The sequence below is a fragment of the Camelus ferus genome, chromosome 4, assembly GCF_009834535.1.
Source record: "Camelus ferus isolate YT-003-E chromosome 4, BCGSAC_Cfer_1.0, whole genome shotgun sequence".
Lineage (NCBI taxonomy): Eukaryota > Metazoa > Chordata > Mammalia > Artiodactyla > Camelidae > Camelus > Camelus ferus.
In genome coordinates this window covers 5,674,281-5,694,650 of record NC_045699.1, presented here as the reverse complement: position 1 = coordinate 5,694,650, position 20,370 = coordinate 5,674,281, and the positions used below count along the sequence as shown (strand labels likewise).

At 51.0% G+C, this 20,370-nt stretch overlaps 1 protein-coding gene across 5 annotated transcripts in view; it reads right to left on the bottom strand.

Moving 5' to 3' along the window:
* PTCH1 (patched 1) overlaps nucleotides 1–17,372 on the bottom strand; it is a 69,228-nt gene extending 51,856 nt beyond the window's left edge. The window contains exons 1-2 of one of the 5 annotated variants that reach the window (XM_032477453.1): nucleotides 16,955–17,372; nucleotides 6,627–6,819 (exon numbers count right to left, since the gene is read on the bottom strand). In XM_032477453.1, coding sequence (XP_032333344.1) covers nucleotides 6,627–6,819; nucleotides 16,955–16,957 — 196 coding nt within the window. In that variant the 5' untranslated portion in view covers nucleotides 16,958–17,372. Of the gene's footprint in view, nucleotides 1–5,984; nucleotides 6,042–6,626; nucleotides 6,820–7,507; nucleotides 7,811–8,507; nucleotides 8,847–16,954 lie in introns of those variants that run through there. The other 4 variants (XM_032477451.1, XM_032477452.1, XM_032477454.1 and 1 more) reach the window with 4 other exon arrangements.
* Nucleotides 17,373–20,370: the final 2,998 nt, after the last annotated feature.

Sequence of the window (20,370 nt, the reverse complement as noted above, 5' to 3'; positions counted from 1 at the left end):
AAATAATGTATTTCTGCAAAATGGCTTCTATTAGATCTAGTCTCCTTTCAAATAATTGTAAACATTCCATATTTGTTCTAAAAGCCAAAAAACTTTTAAAATCCACCCCTGGCCCCCATCCCATGCCCCAAACACCAGTAGAACAGACCACTCTTCAGGGGCTAAATCTGTGCAGATGGCTGGCAGGGACAAAGTCGGGGGCAGCCATATAAGCAGCCCCTGCCGCTGCATAATTGTGACCCCAATAGGAGCAGGAGGGCAAGCAAGTTACAGCTCAGCCCGAGTGGACAGAGCAGCTGGGGGTCACGGGGAGGTCAGCTTTGAAGGAGAAATCCCAATGAAATATAAACATGGCATTGTGGAAACCAGACAAATCTCCCATAGCTTGTCCAGCCAGCGTTAATCTCGCCATCAGCTGTGGCGCGTAATCCAAACAAACCGATCCGGCGGTTCATACATCTGGAAGCTGTCATCTCCTGGAGCCTCCAAGAGGCATTCCGTGTATCTGAAACACCCCATCACCCAGCCTGGCCTCTAAACTTGTCAGAGAGTCAAGAGCAGCAAACAGCAGACAGATATGAAGGACTCACAGGGTCAGCTGCCCTGGGGAGAAGGCACCTGAGGCTATTTGTTATTTTTAAAGCAATTATTGCTGGGCATTAATTTTTCGATCGTTTTTCTCCAGACATGAAAGCTACGCCACAATGGCTTCCACCCGTATGTACGTGTCCACTGTCAGAATCTAATCAACACCTACCTGAAACATACTCTTCATTTTTAGAAGTGCACAGGGGACCAAGAAGCAGAAAGGAGCTGCTGCGTTTTGTTCTTTCTGGCCCTCATGAAATGGCCAAAGCCCAAACTGACAGCCCCAGAAAGCAGAAACTGGCCGATAACCTTGGAAAGGGCAGAAAGAGCAGAGCCCACACGGCTCTTCTGGCCGGCACGCCTCAGCCCCTCACTGTCTCCTTGGCTCCCTGCGTCAGAGCACCTGGGGAGGAGCGGTTTGTGATGGGAACACCTGGAGAACCAGACCACCAAGGAGCCAGTGTGCTCCACGGGCTTCTGAGAGGTGCTGTTACTGCAGTAGGAACAAAATCCGGTGGTGTCTTTTATTACAAAGCCACCTTCATGCTAAAAACCTTCATCCCGCTGTGCTTGAAATGCAATGAGATCTACCTGCAAAATTAAGGAAAAAGGGGGAACAAAGTATTCGAATATAAAGCTTTTCCTTTTTCCTATGGCCTGCCTCCACCCACTCTCTCTCTCAGCTTGTTATTTAGTTTTTCATTTGCTATTTAATGTAGTTCTAAGAAAAATCCAAAATTTAAATCACTAGCATGAAAAAAAAATAAGTTACCTGGGTCAGGAAATGTGGGGATGGGGAGGGAGCATTATCTTAAAGAATAAAACTTCTGCATTTATAGCAGTGCGTCTGCAGCCACAACTCCATCCTAATACAAGCCTTCCACCTGCACAGCGTGAGTCTTCCAATCGGAATCCATTATCTAGCCCAGTGGTTCTCACGTGAGGTGATTTTCCACCCCAGACACACACAAACATTTGACAATGACTAGAAAGGGTTGTCTCAACTGGGAGAGTGCCACTGGCATCCAGCAGGCAGAGTCCAGGGATGCTGTGAAACATCCCGCAGTGCCCAGGACAGCCACGACAGACAATCATCCAGCCAAACTGTCAACGGTGAGAAACCTTGCTCTAGCCTGAAAAGGGTGGGGAAGCTCAATTACCTCCTCTAACTGCCTGAGTTAGAGCCAAGGAGAGCCAGGAACCCTGAAGGCATAATGCTAGCAAGGTATAAACCTGAGGGCACTTAGAAACATCCAACAGGCATTTTTAAAAAAATTTTCATTTCCCTTAAAAAAAAAAAAATCAGTTACACCTTGTGTTCTCCTCCCTTGATGCTGGCCTCCAGAGACGTTAATAAGCAAACATAAGGCAATGTGGACTCATTTCAAGGCTGTTACCCTTTGCAGTAAAGGAGGCCAGGGGCTGGGCAAGCTTGGAGAAGAAAATGAAAAGCTTAAAGAGATATGAACGTTCTGTCACCAGAGAATCATGACAACAAAATCGTGTCTGAGAGAGGGCTGGAGTAGGGGGGATATTAAGTAAGACAGGAGGATAAAAATGCTAAGCAAGCAGGAAAAACCAATAGAGAAATAGGCATGATTAAAAAGAATGTGTTTTCCTTCTGCGCTGGGAAGGGTAAGATCCAGACCCTGGTACGAGGGAGGGTACTGAAGGCCGGGTGTCCTAGGGCAAATCATGAGACAGGCAAAGAATAGCTAAAAGGAAGAGCTGACAGCCCTCCACCCAAACACCAGACACACTGGGAGATCTTGCTGCTATGGGGCTGGACCATCCGAGTCTCATGACTCTCCACCTCAAACCTGATGTCCCAACCAAAAGCAAGCATTGGGGGTTCTCCCAGAGGCCACACCCCTGTCCTCTGAGCCTCTGCCCATGCTGTTCCTTTGACCTGGAATGCCCCATCACCTCCACCTCTCCAGCCCCTGGTCCTGGCTCAGGCACCCTCCCTCGGGGCTCTCCTGGAAGGCATCCCTGCCATCCTGACACTGGCCTGCGTGCTTGCTGGGTATAAGTCCCCTGAGGGCAGGGACTGTGGCCTCCGACCAACATCTCTCTGGAGCTTCTACAGTGCCTGGCACAGGGCAGGCACTGAGAACATGTGCTGAATGAATATGTTTATTTTTAAATAACAATGAATCTCTCCCTGACCTTCCTGCTATGGGTATATGTTTCAGTAACAGCAGATGGCCACAATATCATTCCACATATTCTTTCACCAAACCTCATGACTTCCATTCACAAGGAGGCTAGATTTGACACTTTTTACTTGCAAATATAATCCTAAGACCCAAGCTACACCTAATGTATACTGACAGTTTCTTAAAAGGCAATCATTGTACGAACACTGTAACCACAGAATCAAAGAATTCTTATCACCAATGTCATAAAAAACATGTAAGAGACTCTTCCTTCTCTAGCTTATATTTGTGGCCAATGTATTCAAACTGTCTTTATACAGCCACATTTCCCCAGCATGTTAAACAAAGCATGAAAGTCAAATCAAAGATACAGCTTATCAAGAGGATCCCTTTAATCTGAGGCTAATTTAAAAAATGGTGGGAGGAGGGTAGAGCTCAGTGGTAGAGCGCATGCTTAGCATGCACAAAGTCCTGGGTTCAATCCCCAGCACCTCCATTTAAAAATAAATAAATAAATAAACCGAATCCCCACACCCCCCAAAAAAGGTAACATTATTTTGGCAGATACAAGGATACTTGTGGTAAGTCTATGTATATACATAAAAACAAAAGTAAGTGGAAATACATTATCTATCTATCTATCTAGATAATTGAGTATACATGTTAAGTATACATATCTCCAGTTACCTTTGTGTTTGTGTATGCCATTTTTAAAATCACAGGACAAACAGCATTTTTCCAAACTGTGCCTCAGCATTCCCCCTGAAATCTCTTACACTTTCCTGTCTTACATTGCTTCTTCACTAGGGGAACATGTAACCTCTGTTCATTTGGCTTCCTTAGTGCAGCAAGCACCCTTGTTTATGTCCACACAATCTTTACTCTGCAAACACCATGTGACAGACTTCTTTGCTGATAGTGACAAGGAATTTATTTTAGACACTGAAGTGCAAGATTAACCTAAATTCTGAACTGCTACTCATTTTACAGTCTAGGACAGCAGGGAATTCTTACTCTTAAAAGCAAATGCTTACACTGTTTACTGTTGACATGGTCACCGAGCTCACTATATCATGAATGAGACCTCCTCGGTGTTACCTCTGTTTTGAATTTGATTAAAATTACAAAATGGTAATGGGCTTACTTACATTTATGAAGCTGCTGCTTCTTCTACAAGGGAAGAATCTAGCATGCGATGGATGAATGAATGACCAATCAAGGTCAAGGCTACAGGAGACCAGGCTGACTTAAGTCATCAGTAGGCAGAGTGGACATGGGGACAGAGAGCATCTGCAGTTTCTCATTTGTAAAATGGGATGATAAATTCAAGTCTATATGGAAAACATTACATAAGCTATGAGGTTATAAAAATAAAGATAATAATAGATAGCTACTTTCTTGAGTTTAAGGCACTTGACAATATATAATAAATGTTAACAGTAGTTGCTTAACAAATAATAGTATTTGGCCAAAGAACCAGGGAGCCACACTGAAACTGCTAAAACTGAATGAGAAGGAAAATGGTTCGGAGGCCCAAAGTAAACAAAACGAGTCTCATCTCAGGTGTGTCCCTCCCTAACACCCTGTCACAAGCTGGAGACCCAGTGACACTGCTACTAAGCATGTTTCTCCTTCCAGGATTTGAAATGAGCTGTGTAATGCAGAAACATAGTTACTTCTGGAAATATAAATCACATTACGCCTCTTTCAACTCGTTAAAGGTTTACTGGAAAGTCTTGCTCAAAACAACAAAAAATTATCTTTCATCATCAACACCCAACAAATTTGCTGGCCCACGTGGTAGGAAGGGAACATTCAGACAGAGCTGGGAGCCCCCTGTGCTCACCCCTTGGTCTGTCCCAGAACCTGCGTAGCTCCCCACAGTCAAGCCAATCACATCATTTCCAAACTGCAGCCCCGCTGCCCAGGGCCCATCTGAGATAGTGTACCCCACTCCCGCCTCACCAGGGGCCTCCCCCTGCCAGCTGTCCACTCAGCTTGGGCCTCTGTTTGACCCCCTTTCCCAGGTCCTGTCTAGAACGTCCTCCTTCCTCCGCTCTCTCTAGGTTGCCCTAATTTCCATTTCCACCTCCATGGAAGTTTTCTTTCTTTCTTTTTTTTTTCCCTCCATTTAACTTTCACGGCCCACTTCAACTGTGAGCTCAAATTCAGTGCACGTCCATTCAACCCTAGAAATTTTAAGTGCATAAATTTGTGCACAGGGAGTGTCTCACATACTTCAGTGTCCCTTACAGTCCCTAGCACAGTGCTAGGCCTTTACAGATGCTCAGTAAACTTGTTGCTAGGACATCATAGGTGCTTAATAAAACGCCTTCTTTTATCTACCAATGACACTGAAGCGCTGAGTTGAGGTAAACTGCCCCATGGCTTCAATCCAAAGAACACTTCTGTATTAATTACCAAGCTACTTAAGGCAAGAATGTTTTGGGGGTCTTAATTATACGGACTATTATTTTAATTGTCACTTCTCAACTAAAGACTCCACCATATGCTTGCAAAACACTGAAGGCTGAATCTTCACAAACAAGGCAAGATTAACAAAATATTCTCCAAGGATAGTTCTCCAACAGCATTCTGAAAGGGATCAATTATGCAATTATGCCTGTAACTCTAAGGCTTCCAAATTTTGTCTTTGGTAGCCTTCACTACGAATGCCTCAGATATTCTGGTTTGAAATATCTACGTTATTACCACAATCCTTCCCTCCCATCTCATTGTAAGAGATCCCCAAGGCAGTATTTAGGGGTTAAAATGTTTTCAAACAGCAAGACTGATACTTTACAAAAAGAAAGAAAGGAAAAAAAAATAAATAAATAAAACAAAATAAAAAACCAAAAAGAACCCCCCCCCCAAAAAAAACCCCTGTATCACCAAAAGAATGTAAAATGTTTCCGTCTGGGGTGGCGGGGGTAATCTATTTTAAATTTACAACCGCTTTAAAAAAGAAAGGCTTCAAGAACCCCCCAAATTGAGGAATGTGGATAAAAGACCGGCAAAACCCCTTGGAGAGCGCCTGCGCCCCCCCCCCTCCAAACCCGCGTTCTTAAAACACATTTATTCTTTCAGCCAGCAAAACGCAGCCTCCCCCCAGAATAATTCCATTTAAAAAGCCCCCACCCGCGAGGAAACATTAATCTACTTTGCAAACATGCGTTCCAGTCTGTGCTTTACTGTTTTTTTTTTCAACTCCTTCCCCCCAGCCCCCCTTTTTTGTACCTTGAGACAAATGTTTTTTTCCCCCAGAGTTGAAAGCTGTCCAAAAACAGGACCACACACGCTGCCGCCTCCGCAGGCCCGCGCAGCGCCCGCCCCCCGCCCTCCACGCTGCGGCCGCGGCCGCCGGGGGCGCGCGCACTCCCTCCAGGCGGAGGGGTGGCCTCTCTCAGCATCTCCCCCCTCCTTTCTCTTTGGACGCGGTGGGTGGGGGTGGGGGAGGGAAGGAAGCCGAGGACCAGAGCCAGCAGCGGAGAGGCCTTCCTCTGGCCGCGTCTCGGGGCGCGGCGGCGGCGAGCGGCGGCGGCGGCAGGCCCCGGGGCCCCCGGCCGCGCCGAGTGGTCCGTCCCGCGGAGGGGCCCCCGCGCCCCCGCCGGCCCGCCCTCGCCACTCTCTCCCACAACACCTCGCAAAGCGCAGCGCCCCGAGTAGATTACAGCGCGGCCTTTGTCGGGAGGGCCTGGCTCCTGGCCAGGCGCCCAAACAATAAACAATTCCCCCTGGTGCGGGCAGGGGGTTTTCGCTCGCCACAGAAAGGCTCTAGGTGTATGCCGGCAAATATCTTTATCAATTGGAAGGAAGGGAAGGGAAGGGGGCCTGGGGTGTGGGACGAGAGGGCGCCACGGCAGGCGCTGGGTCTCTTACCTTCCACCCACAGCTCCTCCACGTTGGTCTCGAGATTAGCTGCCTTTAATCCCACAGCGAAGGCCCCAAATATGAGGAGACCCACAACCAAGAACTTGCCGCAGTTTTTTTGAATGTAACAACCCAGTTTAAATAAGAGTCTCTGAAACTTCGCTCTCAGCCACAGCGGCGCTTTCCGGCCAGTAGCTTTCCCCTGAGGATGAAGCAGAAGGGAGGAGTGAGCGCCGGGGAGTCGCGGCCCGCGCGCCCACGCCCGCTTGCGCGCACCCGCTCGCGAATCCCGCGACAGCCGTGGGGGGATGCCCTCCGGGCGGGAACTCAGGCCGGCCCGAGGGAACGCGAGCGGAGTAGGGTGGAGGGGAGGTTGGTCATAAATCACAGTCAGGCTGTTGTGTGGGGCTGCACCTCGGCCACATCAGGGGCGCTTCCACGCGCCGCCTGCGTAGCATCCCCAAGTGTGACTTGGGGGGTTGGGAGGAGGGGCTGCAAGAACAAGGGGAAGCCGAGGGAAAGAGAAGAGACATTACTCATCACAGGCAATATTCACAGCGGACCTGGGAAGAGGAGGGGCTTCGTAATCCCTGCGAAGGAGCACAACATTTAAGAACCAGCAAACCACGGCTCCCTTCCCCGCAAGTCCTACCCCATCCTTCACCCTTCTCGGGGTGCTGCTGCGGGGACGGAGACTGGAGGACGAGGGAGCTTTGTAAACAATGTATGACGGGCTCCCCCATCCTGACCCCCTGCCCGGCGTGGTAGTAAGTGGTGATCCACGTGGTGAGCGCGGGCGCCGGACGGGGCTCACTCGCGACGCATTTCCATAGCGTTGGGAGACGCTGTGTGAGCTGAATTAGGAAGTGGGGCAGCCATCTGCAACTTACAATATTTGTGATCGGAAGAGGGCAGCCACATGGATCTTTCCCTCCTTTCCCTTCCCTTCTGGTTAAACGTAAAAAGCAGCCGAGTGCACAGGGGAAGGGCCCAGGCCGACGCAGGCGGGGGTCCTGGCTAGGCGCTGGCAGCTCCCGGTGGCGGCGTTTCCCCGGCGCTGGCCATGGCCCCGGCGGGCCCCCGTCTGGGTGCTCGCCTTCCCTGGATTCCACACATTTCAGTGAGCCTCGTAAACACAATGAACACGGCCGCTCGGCCGACCCGCACCGCGGATTTAAGGTGGCTATTTGTTTACTACTTTCCCTTTCCCCCAGGCTCGAGAATAAGGAGCTCAAAAACTGGAAAAGAAGAAGGAAGATGCCCTCTTCCGCGGATAATTTTTAAGAAAGCAGAGATTTCAGGCTCAACAAAAGCAAAACCGGCTGCCAAAAAAGGAAACCACCTTTATTTTGGCTCCCTCCCCCCCCTCCTCTCTCCGCCTCTCTCCACTCCGCCTCCCCCTCCAAGATGTTAAGAAATGTGGCAGTATTACAGGGGTAGAGGCTGCAAATAGGGATAGGGGCGCGGGAGGAGGGGGCTCTGGGGCAGGGAGCACGGAGCAGTGCCGCGCAGTGGAGGCCCTCGAGGTGGTCCACTGTGGACCGCTTTCCAGTGCTCCGGAAAAGGCACGCCAGGGAGGGCGCGTGTACACACACACACACACACACACACACACACCACCCCCTGCGGACCTCAGACAGCCCTTTCCTCCCAGGACCGGAGGGAGGGTTTGAATTTTTCAATCCCCACTTGTCTGCTTCTTTTCCTGGAGAGGTGTGTGTATGTGTATATATATGTGTATGTGTATATATATGTGTATATGTGTGTGTGTGTGTGTGTGTGTGTGTGTGTGTGTGTGTGTGTGTGTGTGTGTGTGTGTCTCGGGGACGATCCCAAAGAGGAAGAGGAGGGAAGAGAGAGTGGGAGGAGAGGAAAGAGTCTGAAATGCACCTTGGAAATCTGCTCCAGAGCGAAGGCGGCGTCGCAATAGCTGGGCCGATGCAGATAGTCCCGGTCCGGCGCGGCGGTGCGGCGCAGCCCCCCGGTCCGTCTGCGTCTCCCGCCGCCGGCCGGCCGGCCCCGGGCCCCGCTGCAGCTGCCGCCGCCACCGCGGTCCTGAGGCTCGGCGGCGTTACCAGCCGAGGCCATGTTGCCGCCGCCGCCGCGGGAACCGAGGCTTCCCGGGCGGCCCGGCGCGTTGCTGCCGCCTCTGTGGGCTCCCGGCGCGCCCGGGCGCTCGGCTCGCGAGGACGCTGCTGGCCGCCGGCTGTTCGGACTGGGGCTCTGGTTGACAGACCTGCTGCTGCTGCTGCTGCTGCTGCTGCTGCTGCTGCTGCTGCTGCTGCTGCTGCTGCTGCTGCTGCTGCTGCTGCTGCTGCCGCCGCCGCCGCCGCTGCTCACACGGCGGGCGCTGCTGCCGCTGCGGCCGCGGCCGCTGCCGGGGAGTCAGACCCTGCGCCTTCCATTGCCACATTGCGCGGGGGTCCCGAGGTCTCTGCGGCCGCCGCTGCCCACATCCAGTTCTCCGGAGGGCGAGAGCCGGCGCGCGGAGCCAGCCTGTCCTTCGGGCGCTCGCGCGGCTCTCCTGGCTGTCCTCAACTCCCCCTACCCGCCCCCCACCCCGCGCCGCGACCCCTTCACTGCAGAAAGCGCCAGCAAATCCTCGCCGCTCCTGCCGGCCTCGCTGGCTCCCTCGGAGCCTCCCGGGTCGCCCGAGCGGCCGCGGAGGGTAAGCGCAGAGCCGCCGCCGCGGGGTCCGTGGGCGCCCGGTGGGTCTCAGCGCTGCCGGGCCGGGGCAGCCGCCGCCGCTGCTCCCGCGGCGGCTGCTGCTGGCGGTGGCGGCTCCTGAAGCTGCTGCTCGGGCTGCTCGGGCTGCTCGGGCTCTGGCTGCTGGGTTCGCGGTGGCTGCTCGGTCCCGGACTCTGCTTTCTTGTGCTCCTCGCCGACCCGCTGGACCATTCTGCCCCCGTGCAGCGCGCCTCTCTCGCTCCCGGGACCTGGGGACTCCGCTGTGTGTGTGTGCAGCGGGCAGCGGCCGCAGCAGCTCCTTGATTCAATAGATGAGATGGAAGAAGAAAAAAAAGAACTCTCTCCATTTGGAGAAAGAGGAGGAGGAGGGGAGGGGGTGGAGGGGGAAAGAGCGAGCGAAAGAGAAAAAGGCTGGAGCTCCCGCCCCCGGGGCTGTCAGATGGCTTGGGTTTCTGCAACGCGATTGGCTCGCGGAGGGCAGAAATTACTCAGCAAACATGACTATTATTAGCTGCTTAGCAACAGCTCACCAAAGTAGAGAGACCACCCAGGTAGGCAACCCCAGTGTGTGCATCCCAGGCTTCGGGGGGAGCCTCCGAGAGCGCCAACCTTCTCGCATGCAATACTTCCATTAAGGAATGCCCCCCCCCTTTCTTCCTTACTCCTTTTCTTTTCAACAGTGTCTTCTTTTTGTAAGACGCCTTTTGCGCGCGGGCACACACACACATATTATACACACACACTCACACACAAGACACCCACGAGCATTTGCCTCGCGATAGACACGGGGGAAAATGTAATATTTTTTTAAGCGCTTAAACAATTTCTGAAATTCCTCAAAGAAAACCCTTTCAGAGGCACCTTGGACTCAAGCTGCAGCAAATACTGGGAGGTCCGGCTTGAATTCCCAGGCCTGCACCAATAATGACAGGGTGGTGGATAGTGCGCCAGTGTGTGCCAGATTTTTTTTTCCCTTCTCTTTTCTTTTATAACCAAAGAGAAGACTTAGGCTCTCGCAGGGAACAACGCCTCGCATTAAGATAAACAAAATGGAAAGTTAAAGAGGAAAGTAGGGACGTTGGGAAAAGCCACCCCTTCTTAAAATCTGCCCCCCTCCCTCTCAAAACCTCAGGGCAACACAGTCCTGGTTTGAAGTAGTCGGTGTTTTATAAACGTGGAATCCAGACACGGAAGCAGTCTCGTGGATGTAGAGGGGTTTTTATTTGAATCTTTAATGTGACATAAGGATAAATAACAGTCTTTAGCAAGCCAAAGAAACAGAACTGTTTTCTTTAAAAAGAAAGATTTTCCTATTTGGGGTTCATTTGAACTCCCCTCTTTTTAAGTAACCAAAAGCCCCTGTTTATTTAAAACCTGTTTTAAACGCCCCCCCCCATGGTACGCATCCTGTTATATTTAATAATAGCGTGACATAAAGGAGAATAAAGGCTTTGATGTTGGACTCATTTGAAACAAATTGTGCGCCGATTGCGAGGACTCGTCTGGACACTGCAGCCAGTGTCATCGAGACGTCCCGGGGATTCTCTTCCCGTTGGGGAAGAAAACACGCGACTCTGAGGTGGATCCTAGGGTCAGAGACAAATTAAAACTATCTACACAGATTCAATTTCTATTTAAAAATAATTTTTGGAGAGTAACTGTTTTTCTTACTTTTGCGGGTTAAGTTCCTCCCTGAGATAGGGACCAGACCCAGAAACCCTTGATTCTGTCTCATTTTGGTATTTGTGGTTTTTTTTTTTTCTTTTTAAAAAACGGGGTTGAACTGCCGAGAGACTCACGGCAGCAAGAAGCCGACTGAAGCCGTGAAATGGGGGCAGTGTGGCTTTAAGATGCACACGGTGTGTGTTCATTGAAAAAAAAAGAAGAAAGAAAGGAAAGGAAAGGAAAGGAAAGAAAGAAACCCAGATGGAGGGAAAGGGGGAGGAGCGGGGAGAAGGCGGAGCCCACGCGACCACGTGACTCAGGGCCCGGCCGGCGCGCGCTCGGCGGCCGGGACGCCTATTACGCGCGCGTCTGAGGGTGCGCCCGCTCTCGCGCGCGCCCGGGCTCCGGGACTCCCCACGCCCGCGCAGCCCCGGTCAAGCAGGTAGGGAAGTCGGTGCGCTCGGCTCGCGCCAGGCGGGCTCCGCGTCTCCAGCGCTGGGTCCCGGGAGCCCAGGCGAGGCGCGCGCCCCGCCGGCGCGGACGGACGTGCCGGACGCGCCGTAGTACATTCCTGAAGGCGGTCCGGCCCCCTTACGTTGCCCAATGCCTGCGCGGCCTCCCCGCGGCCGGCCAATCGCAGAGCGCACGGATCCCTTCCCATTCAGCGGCCCCGGCCCGAAAGGGACTGCAGCGGGGCGCGCCGGCCACCCGGGCGGGGCGCGCCGGCCACCCGGGCAGCCCACGCGGCTCCCGCGGGGGGCCTGTCCGCCAGCCCTCCCCGCCGTCTTACTTCCTCTTCGGCGGTTTCTCCCTCTCTCTTTTCTCTCTCCCCTTTTCTCTCCCCTTATTTCATCCCTTTCTTCTCCCTACCCAGCCTCACCACCTTCCCTCTAGCTTTTTCTCCTTCCTGGTTTCACTTGAGAGGCCCTGCCCCCTCAATCCCAAATCTGCAAAACGTGTGCGGTACCCCGGGCAGGGTGGAGTGTCCTGTAGAATAAAGAGACAAAGAGAGTAAAAATGTCTGGGGGGTGTCCACGAGATCAGGAGGAGGACCAGAGTACCCGGCCAGCGCGGAAATTCAAAACTCCAGACTCCAAAGGAGCACGTGATTTTGTGCGCCGCTCTGGGAAGGGCTGCGAAAATCCAGAAGGCAAGACAAGCACCGTACAATTAAAATGATACATTAATAAATAATGTCTCAGGACCATTGGGCTCGATATGTAGCAAGCTTAATCTTTGAGCAATGTCTTGATCTTTATTTTGTCTGATAAATAGCTTAAAGAGGGAAACGTGATACATTATTCTGGATTTTCTTACTGAATGGTTCTGCAGACTTTTCAAGTCTAATCATTTTGTGCTTGCCGCCGGAAATTATTTTTTAAAGACTTGGGGATGGTACCCCCTAGTTTTACACGCCAGTCTTTTTATATTTGAGGCGTGCTGTGTGGCAAAGGCAACCATGTAGCTCTAGACAGGGTGCTGTGTTTTGTCTCTTCAATTTCTTTACAACGTTTTAGACCAAAATATTAGTTTTTCCTCCCAACCTTTTATTTATAGCAACTTCAGTACAGCTACTTAGATTATGGAATTCTAAAATGAAATTATAGGCTATGTACACATAATGGTCCCCTATTAGTCTCCACATGCAGCTGCATATCCTCTCGTTCTGGCTGCTGCTAACATGTGCACCATTTCAATGGCAAAGCCTCTTCCACTCGGGCTCATTTCCCTGGGTTTGACTTAATTCCTAAACGTTTTGAACATTGATCTCTGGGGTTTTCAGCTCCCTGAGCCCCCTCACCCGCTGTTTGATAGGTTAACTTTTCAGCATCTCAGACAATGGTCCCGGCCTGTAAATTCTACCCATCGGTTCCAGGACGCAGTCCCCAGCCTGGGCTCTAACAAGCGCTATCTTAATCTCCCCACCCCCACCCCCACCCGCCGCTTCCCCTGTGGTCTGCTTTTTTCATACACAGAGATGAATTACTTTGAGGATCTAATTGGCCTTGTTTCTGTAACGTTTTAAGAAAGGGAAGAGGAGCCAGTGTAAAAGCCTGCTCGACTTGGGTGGTCAGGGCTGAGGCTGCCCCCAATTTGCCTCATTGCTGATGCCTGTGAGTTCCACATTCCCAGCGATAACGTTGTTCCTAATCAATCTGCCCTTATTTACATTTGTAAGCATTGTCGGCTTTAATATGCATGCCCTGTGCAGGGGACTGCTGTGCCACACCGGGTGTGTTAACTTCAGCTAATCACAAGGATTCTCCAGACCTGAGATGAGGCTGATAGGAGGAGCCAGGCCTGCAAAGGTGTCTGCTGGGAAAACTCCCTTGAGTGGCCTTTCTGCAGCATCGCTCCCCTTGTGAGAGTTACAAGCAAGTGAGAGCTTGGTGCCTTTCCAACCAGCAGGAGTTGCTGGCCCTCTTTGTTGAGTGTCCCATTTCCCCTTTCCAAGTAAAGTCCATCTCAACACATCAGTTGTTGGCATTTGGGTCTCCCCATCATGATCCAAGACTTCATTGTCGTCTGTAGTTTTCAAAACAGATTCCTTAAACTCTTAAACTATGACCCCCTCATATCTTCTCTCTTCTCTGCTCCAATATTCAAACAGCCATGGCCATGCCACACACATCTCAAAAGTGACATCTGATGACACTGAAATAAAACATCCACCCTTTGTGTTTGGACATTCCAATGATAAGCAACTGTGGGAGCTGCACTTGGTGGAATAATGAGAAAGCACGATGAGACTTGACTTTTCACTGGTTTCTCAAATCCAACTATATGGGTCTTTAAAACTTAATGTAATTTAGCTATTTTTGGCAGAGTTTAAATGAATGAAGGAGTAAACATATTCTAGTAATCTGACCCTTGGGCCATATCATCATTTTGTTTACTGAGTTTAATACTTTTCTTCACAAATGCAGAGATTTGCAAACATTACATTAAGTCCCACAGGTATTCCTGTTGAAAGGATGCTATGGGGAGAGGAATTGGAGATTTGATGTAATATTCTGTTTCCGGAAGGAGAGCCCAGGGTACAGAATGTGACTGATGGGCCAGAGCCTGAGTAGTTTAAAGCAGGTACCTTGGATAAGAGTTGACTTGACTTGATTCAAGCCATTTCTTGGCTCCCTAAGAATGCCTTATTATTTTCTCATTGGCAGCTTTTGTATTTGCTTAAAGGTGATGGTAAAAAATGAGTCTAAAAGGGGGAGGAAAAAAAAAAAAAACCAATTCAGCAGCCACAGAATGTAAACCCCTTAAGCATGACTCCCCTCCCCTTCTCCCTTCCACCTTCTGTTTCCTCCCCTATCCCCCCTCCCCAGGACTGGAGGAAAGGGAACAGCTCTAGCCAACTTGTCAAAATAATGCTGCTAATTACCCCTGATCTCCTTTAATGGGAAGCTGCTCCCAATTCTACAAAAGAGTAAATGAGGGGTCTACAGCACAAACCCGGGAGCACTGGCATTTTCTGAGCTTATAGTGAGCTTGCTAGGAGGTGAGGGTGGCAGAGGAAAGATGTCCTGAGAAGGTCCCCCAAATCGCCACATTTATCACTTCAGGTTCACATACTAGTTTGAACAAGGGAATAAGACTTTAGGCAGTGCCAAAGCTATTGGTATTCCCTTGCTGGGAATGTCACCAACTGCAGAGAAAATGTTCAGAGTCTACAATGAACTTGAAAGAAAACAACATTGACCCTTATCTTGATTTCCTCCCTTGTCTATATATCTTCTTAGCCACATTACTTTACTCTAATTGATAGAGATGTCTTCTGGAAAGACCCAGCCTTTGAACATTTTCTCCTCCATCTCTCTCGTCGTCTGTCTCCCCATCTAATATATCCATATCAAGCTTTGCTTTTGGCAGAAGGCACACCATTCATTTCAGTGATCTCTGCCATCATGTCTTGCATGAAAAAGAAGCTGAGCAACATGATCTCTTTGACCCACTGCTGGAGCAACAAATTTATTAGAGATATAGGCATGAGAAATGAAAGGGAAGTAAAACAATTCCAGCTTATTGTGTGTCTTTCTTTCATACTGCTAATCCGGTTTACACATCACGCCTACACGTCTCAATAGGGCTTTATACACTGTGGCAGAGGCGGGAGAAAATAAAAGGTGTGTGTGTGTGTGTGAGACAGAGAGAGAGAGAGAGAGGACGAGAGGAGGAGGATAAAACAGGGAAGACAGATATTTTAATCCATATTGATTTGCCTCATCAGTTTTTCTAGCTGTGGAAAGTTGAAGATAATTTGTAAAAAAAAAAAAAAAAAAAGAAAAAGCCTTTTTTTCCCACAAAATAATTCCAAATGGTGCTAACTCCTATTCAAATAGTTTGTTACTTTATGACTAGATTATAACCAGAAATTAGATACACTTCGCAGTGGGTTTGAAATGAAGCTAATATCCCAAATTGAGAATGGGCCCATTGGTGTCCACCTTGAATCAACATTTTCATATAAAATGATCTTGGACTCAAAGGCATTTTACAGCCTTGTGGAAGGAAGCTGGATGACAACTGGAACACACACAAACTCACAATTGAAAGCCCTTGTTTTACAACATGGGGACACAATGCACCTGAGGCAACAATTTATCCTGAGGTACCACCCAGAAATAATAAGTTACAGTCACAAAGGATGACACCAAAAAGCATTGTCTTTCTTTGTGGAGGCAGTTAATTGCATGTTGAACGACTGGAGCCACACACACACACACACACACAATGCTGAAAAAGGACTATTGTAGAAGTTCAAGACCTCAGTTATCTAATTATCAAATATTTATAGCCACCCATAGTGGGTCTTTATTATTTAGATCTAGTTCTTTTTTCTATTTCCTCTCCCTAGGGAGGAAGGAAGGATAAAAAGAGAAGAATATGGTCTTCTCTCCCAGGTCTAGAAAGATAGAGGTCTCTGGGTGTCTTCCATAGACCACAATCCATATGGTTCTTCTTAGATGATGGAAGTTGAGATCTGAAAACTTTGGACTTATGGCCCATCCACAAAATAGGAGTCATCTGTAATATGAACTTAAAAACGTGGAAACACAGTACATGTCACCCCTGAGGTCCTGAGGTCTTGTGGCCCCAGTGTTGGCACCGGGTCTAAAGGGGGTTGGATCGGTCTGGCCCACCTGAGGACTCCGCTCAGGCCACACTCAGCCCTCTCAGCACTGGGCTAGCCGCCCACCTCTTTAATGGTTAGCAGGCACCAAGATGCCCAATGCCGTGGGTGCAAGAGTCAACACATACCTCTCTTCTACCCGTGGCCCCTTCCTGAACTCAGAAAAGCCCCTCTGGCCCTTCTTCCCACCAACCGCGGCGGCGAGACGGATGCTTGCGCTCCAGGTTTGGGTAAGGTACTTCTCTCCTGGCCCTGGGGGTCCCACTCAGTCAGGCGTCCAGGTGTGGGTTCTAGCGCGTGCGCCCAGCCCGGACCTCCCCGAGCTCCCCGGAGACGAGAGAGCTCGCCCCGGTGCGCGCGCGCTCTCGGCCGGCGCCCTCCCCCCGGCGCTGTCACTCTCCGCACCAGACCTCCGGCCCCAGCCCTGCCTCCGCTGGCAGTCAGTAGCCACCACCAGGCTGATGAGCGGAAGCCAAGGTGGCGACCCTTTCAAGCGTGAAAATGGGATCCCAGGCGACCCCCTCCGTGAGAATTCCCCTCGGAGCCGTTCCCCGGCCGGGCCCGCCGCAGCCAGCCCCCTCCCCGACCCCGCGGGGCCGGCCTCGGGGGGCGGGGGCGCCGAGCGTGCGAGCGAGCGAGCGAGCGAGTCTGGAGACGAGGGCCGGCGCCCCCCGCGCCCCGCCGTCGCAGCCCACCCAGCCCCGCGGTCCCCTGCGCGCCGCCGGCCCCGCCCGGCCGGCCAGGCCCTGCGGCCGCGGAGCGGGGCGCCGCGGCTCCGCACCCGCGCGTCCCCGGGGCGCACGCCGCGCGAGGGCGAGGTGGCGGCGGCGGCCGCGCCGGCTGCACTCACCATAGCCGGCCGTCAAGCCCTGCCCGGAGCGCGGGTGCCGATGGCGCGGACGCTGCGCTTGGGTTTCACATCAATTCCTTTTTCCCCCGTGCCCCCCTTTCCTGGTCCTCTGCTCCTCCGTCTTCTCTCCGTCTTCCCTCGTCTCCCCCTAGCCTGGTCGCCGCGGGTCTCTTTGTCTTCCCTGTCGTCGTCTTTTTCTTCGTCTTCGTCTTCTCCTCCTCCTCCTCCGTCTTTACAAAAGGAACGGAAAGTGTAAAAAACCCGGCGCGCTGGGCCGCCGGAGGCTTTCGGCGGAGTGCAGCGCGGACTCACAATTACAAGCCTGTTTCTATTAAGCAGTTCCATGGCCCTCGGCGTGGGTGGTCTGCCGCGCCATAGGCAGGACCTGTCAGGGTCACGTGACAGATCCGAAAACTTTACCCCTTTACAATAAACTCAAGGAAAGCAAAGTAAACTCGAGGAACGTGCTATCAGCACAGCCCTCCTGGGTAAACAGGCGCTCCCCTCCCCGCCTTCCTGGGAGGCGCCCCGCCGAGCGAGCTCCGGCGAGCCCCCGCCGCCCCTCCCCGCCCCCCGCGGCCCTGTCTGCGGGGGGCCGCTGGGCGGGGGGGGGGCTCCCCGCACCACCTCGCCTTCCCCAGCTAGCGCTCTCCCACCCTGCACACGTTATTTGCTGACCTTCAGCCACTTGCCCGAGCCCCCCGGGGGCGGGGTGGTGCTGGGGGAGCAGGGAAGCTTATTTTCAGGGGCCCCAGCACTCCGAGAAACGCGGGGTGCCCAGGGCGCTGCACAACGCCACCTTTCCTGCCCTCGGTCCTCAGAGCCCTTTCCTGCTCGCATTCCCACGGAAGCCCTGAGAAGCTGGGAGCATTCTGGTTGACAGGCCCACAGGCTGACAGGGAGGCAGAGAGCCAGGGAAGCCGGGCAGATAACAAGAACCTCCCCGGGGAAACGTTCAATGCACGAAGACTTATGTGGATTCGTGCAGCTTCTGTCGGAGGTCCCTGGGAAGCCGCCACTTCTGAAGGGACCAAGGTGGAGTCCCTTGGAAACCAAGATTGGTAGCTGGCTGAGGAATCACTAATTGATATTTGCTTTTTTTCCTTCCAATTACTGTGGTTTTTGGGGTATGCCACCCAAATGCTCCCACCCACGCTGCCTTCCCAAACGAGGCCAGCTTGGGTGACTGGGTTAGACGGAAGTGCTGTGGGTCCGTGCAGAATGGCTCTCAGCCTCTTACCCTAAATGGAAAGTCCTGTTCAGGAGAGACCCTGCTGCAATGTTTTAACATTTTATCTGTTCAAACCTGCAGGGTAGACTTTTACATGCTGCTGAAAGGTGCTATTTCACACGGACCCCGTTTTGAGTAAAGACGAATTATAGCTGCAGGGGGAAGAAGGAAGATAATTTATTGAAACTATCAAGAGTTAACTAGCTGGTCCTCAAGTAAAACCAGCAATTTCCCACCTCATTCTCGGCTGGGCTGACCCTGTGATTCAGCGTGTGTGTGTGTGTGTGTGTGTGTGTGTGTGTGTGTGTGTGTGGTGTGTGTTGTGCACTTGGTTAGTAAAACAAAACCTAGGAGTTACAATTCATCTTCCAGTCCCAAAGATGATATTCTGTTTTTTAGTCGGGTCATTTGAGTTTACAGAGTGTTTGTGTTTGAGACACATTAAGTAATTATTGGAATGCTGGGCAGCCCTATGTATTAGGCTGGTCCAGAAAGTCATTTCACACCAGTTGATTTTAGTATAAAACGATCTCAGACGGATATTAGCTGAGCGTGGATCCTAAGAGTCATAATTGGAAAATCAAACTCACCAATATTTCCCACCAAAAACTACATTTTGGTGTCGTTACAAAGGACTCTGTTCATACCCTGTGATAAACTTTGGTGGGGTGAGGAAGAGGAAGGTATAAATACACCTAGAGTGGTCTAGAAGATGAAAGAGAAAGGGGGATAAGAAAAAAAAGAGGAAACAGCTTAGCAAAGGACATTTAAAATGGCCCATAATAGAAAGTTGCTAGGTCAGCTAGTTTTGCAGGGAAATTCCAGCAGAACTTGTGGAGTTCAGTTTTTCCACTTAAAATGAAGACCCTCATGCAAGCACTCTTGGCGACATGCTCTTTAACTGTGGGCTGCTAAGCAGGATGGACCTAGGTTTGGTTGGGCCTGAGCCATATGCAGTTTGGGGGAGGAGGGCGTGTTTAGGGAAGTCAAAATTACAGAAAACAAAACAAAACAAAAAAACCCATCAAGTACAAGGCCTTGGAAGGGGGTCTGCATGGTGAGGCGTCCCGAAGCTGTATGAGCTTCCTGTCAAATTGCCCCCGTTTATAGTACAGAACAGGGAACTTTCACAGCTGCCCAGATTTTGTGGTCTTGTCTCCATTAGGTCAGACTGAATGTGCTACTATTACATACTACATATTTCAGTCAAATGCTTTACAATTGGGTGCAAAGATGAATTGAGTTTGAGTGTGAGTTGTGGAGTTGGGCAGTGGGGGGTTAGCTAACCAGGGAGAGAAAACCTTTGGTGTTGGAATCTAAAAGATTAGGAAGGAGAGGAACTCACTGGAAATGCTCTCTCCCAATAGTATCAGTCTTTCTTTTCCTTCCTCTGAAATCAGGCTTTGAAAATTATCTCAGTACTGCGCCTCTCTTCCCTCTGTTCCTAGATGTTAGAAACATTAAACCATCAATTTCAAGAGATGCATTCTCCAGGGCCCCGTGCCCTGTATGTTGTTACCTTCTGGCATTTCTCTGAGACTCTCCGCCAGGGTGGGCAGACTCTTTCTCATCAAGCAGATGCCTCCACTATTCTAAATGTGCTTGTGTCTCATCCCTTCCTGCAAAACCAGCTCCAGTGCTGTCCAGTCTGATAACCCACTTGGCCTGGGAGTGTCAATGACTGACAAGGTTTCCAGGAGGCAACAGAGCTCAGTTCTGATAAGCCAATTGGCATCCAATTGTTAATGGCTGAAGAGGCTACTAGACAATACTTTTGCAAGTCAACTTGGACTTTTAGAGCCGTAGCCAGTGGAATAATTCCCAAGCTGGAGATTCCAGGGCATTAAGGCAGGACCAGATGGAGGCATATGGGGCATCAGAAGAGGGGACAATGAAGGGACCTTTTAAAACAGGTCTGAAAACAGACTACATGGGGATGATCAGATCTGGAGGAGGTGCAAGACTGTCCCTGGCTCTGTTTGTCATCTCAGGTTGAATGCTCCCCTCACAGTCAGTCACCTTAGCTTCAGCCATCCTTAAATACTGGATCCAATGGACCACGCTTTCTTGGGAAGCCATTTTGCTCAATGTAAGGATTCCCCATTTAAAAATGACTACCCTCCACCCCTTCCTATCAGGAAGATACTCCAAGCCAAACCAGCTTGTAGAATCGGGGCTTTGAGGA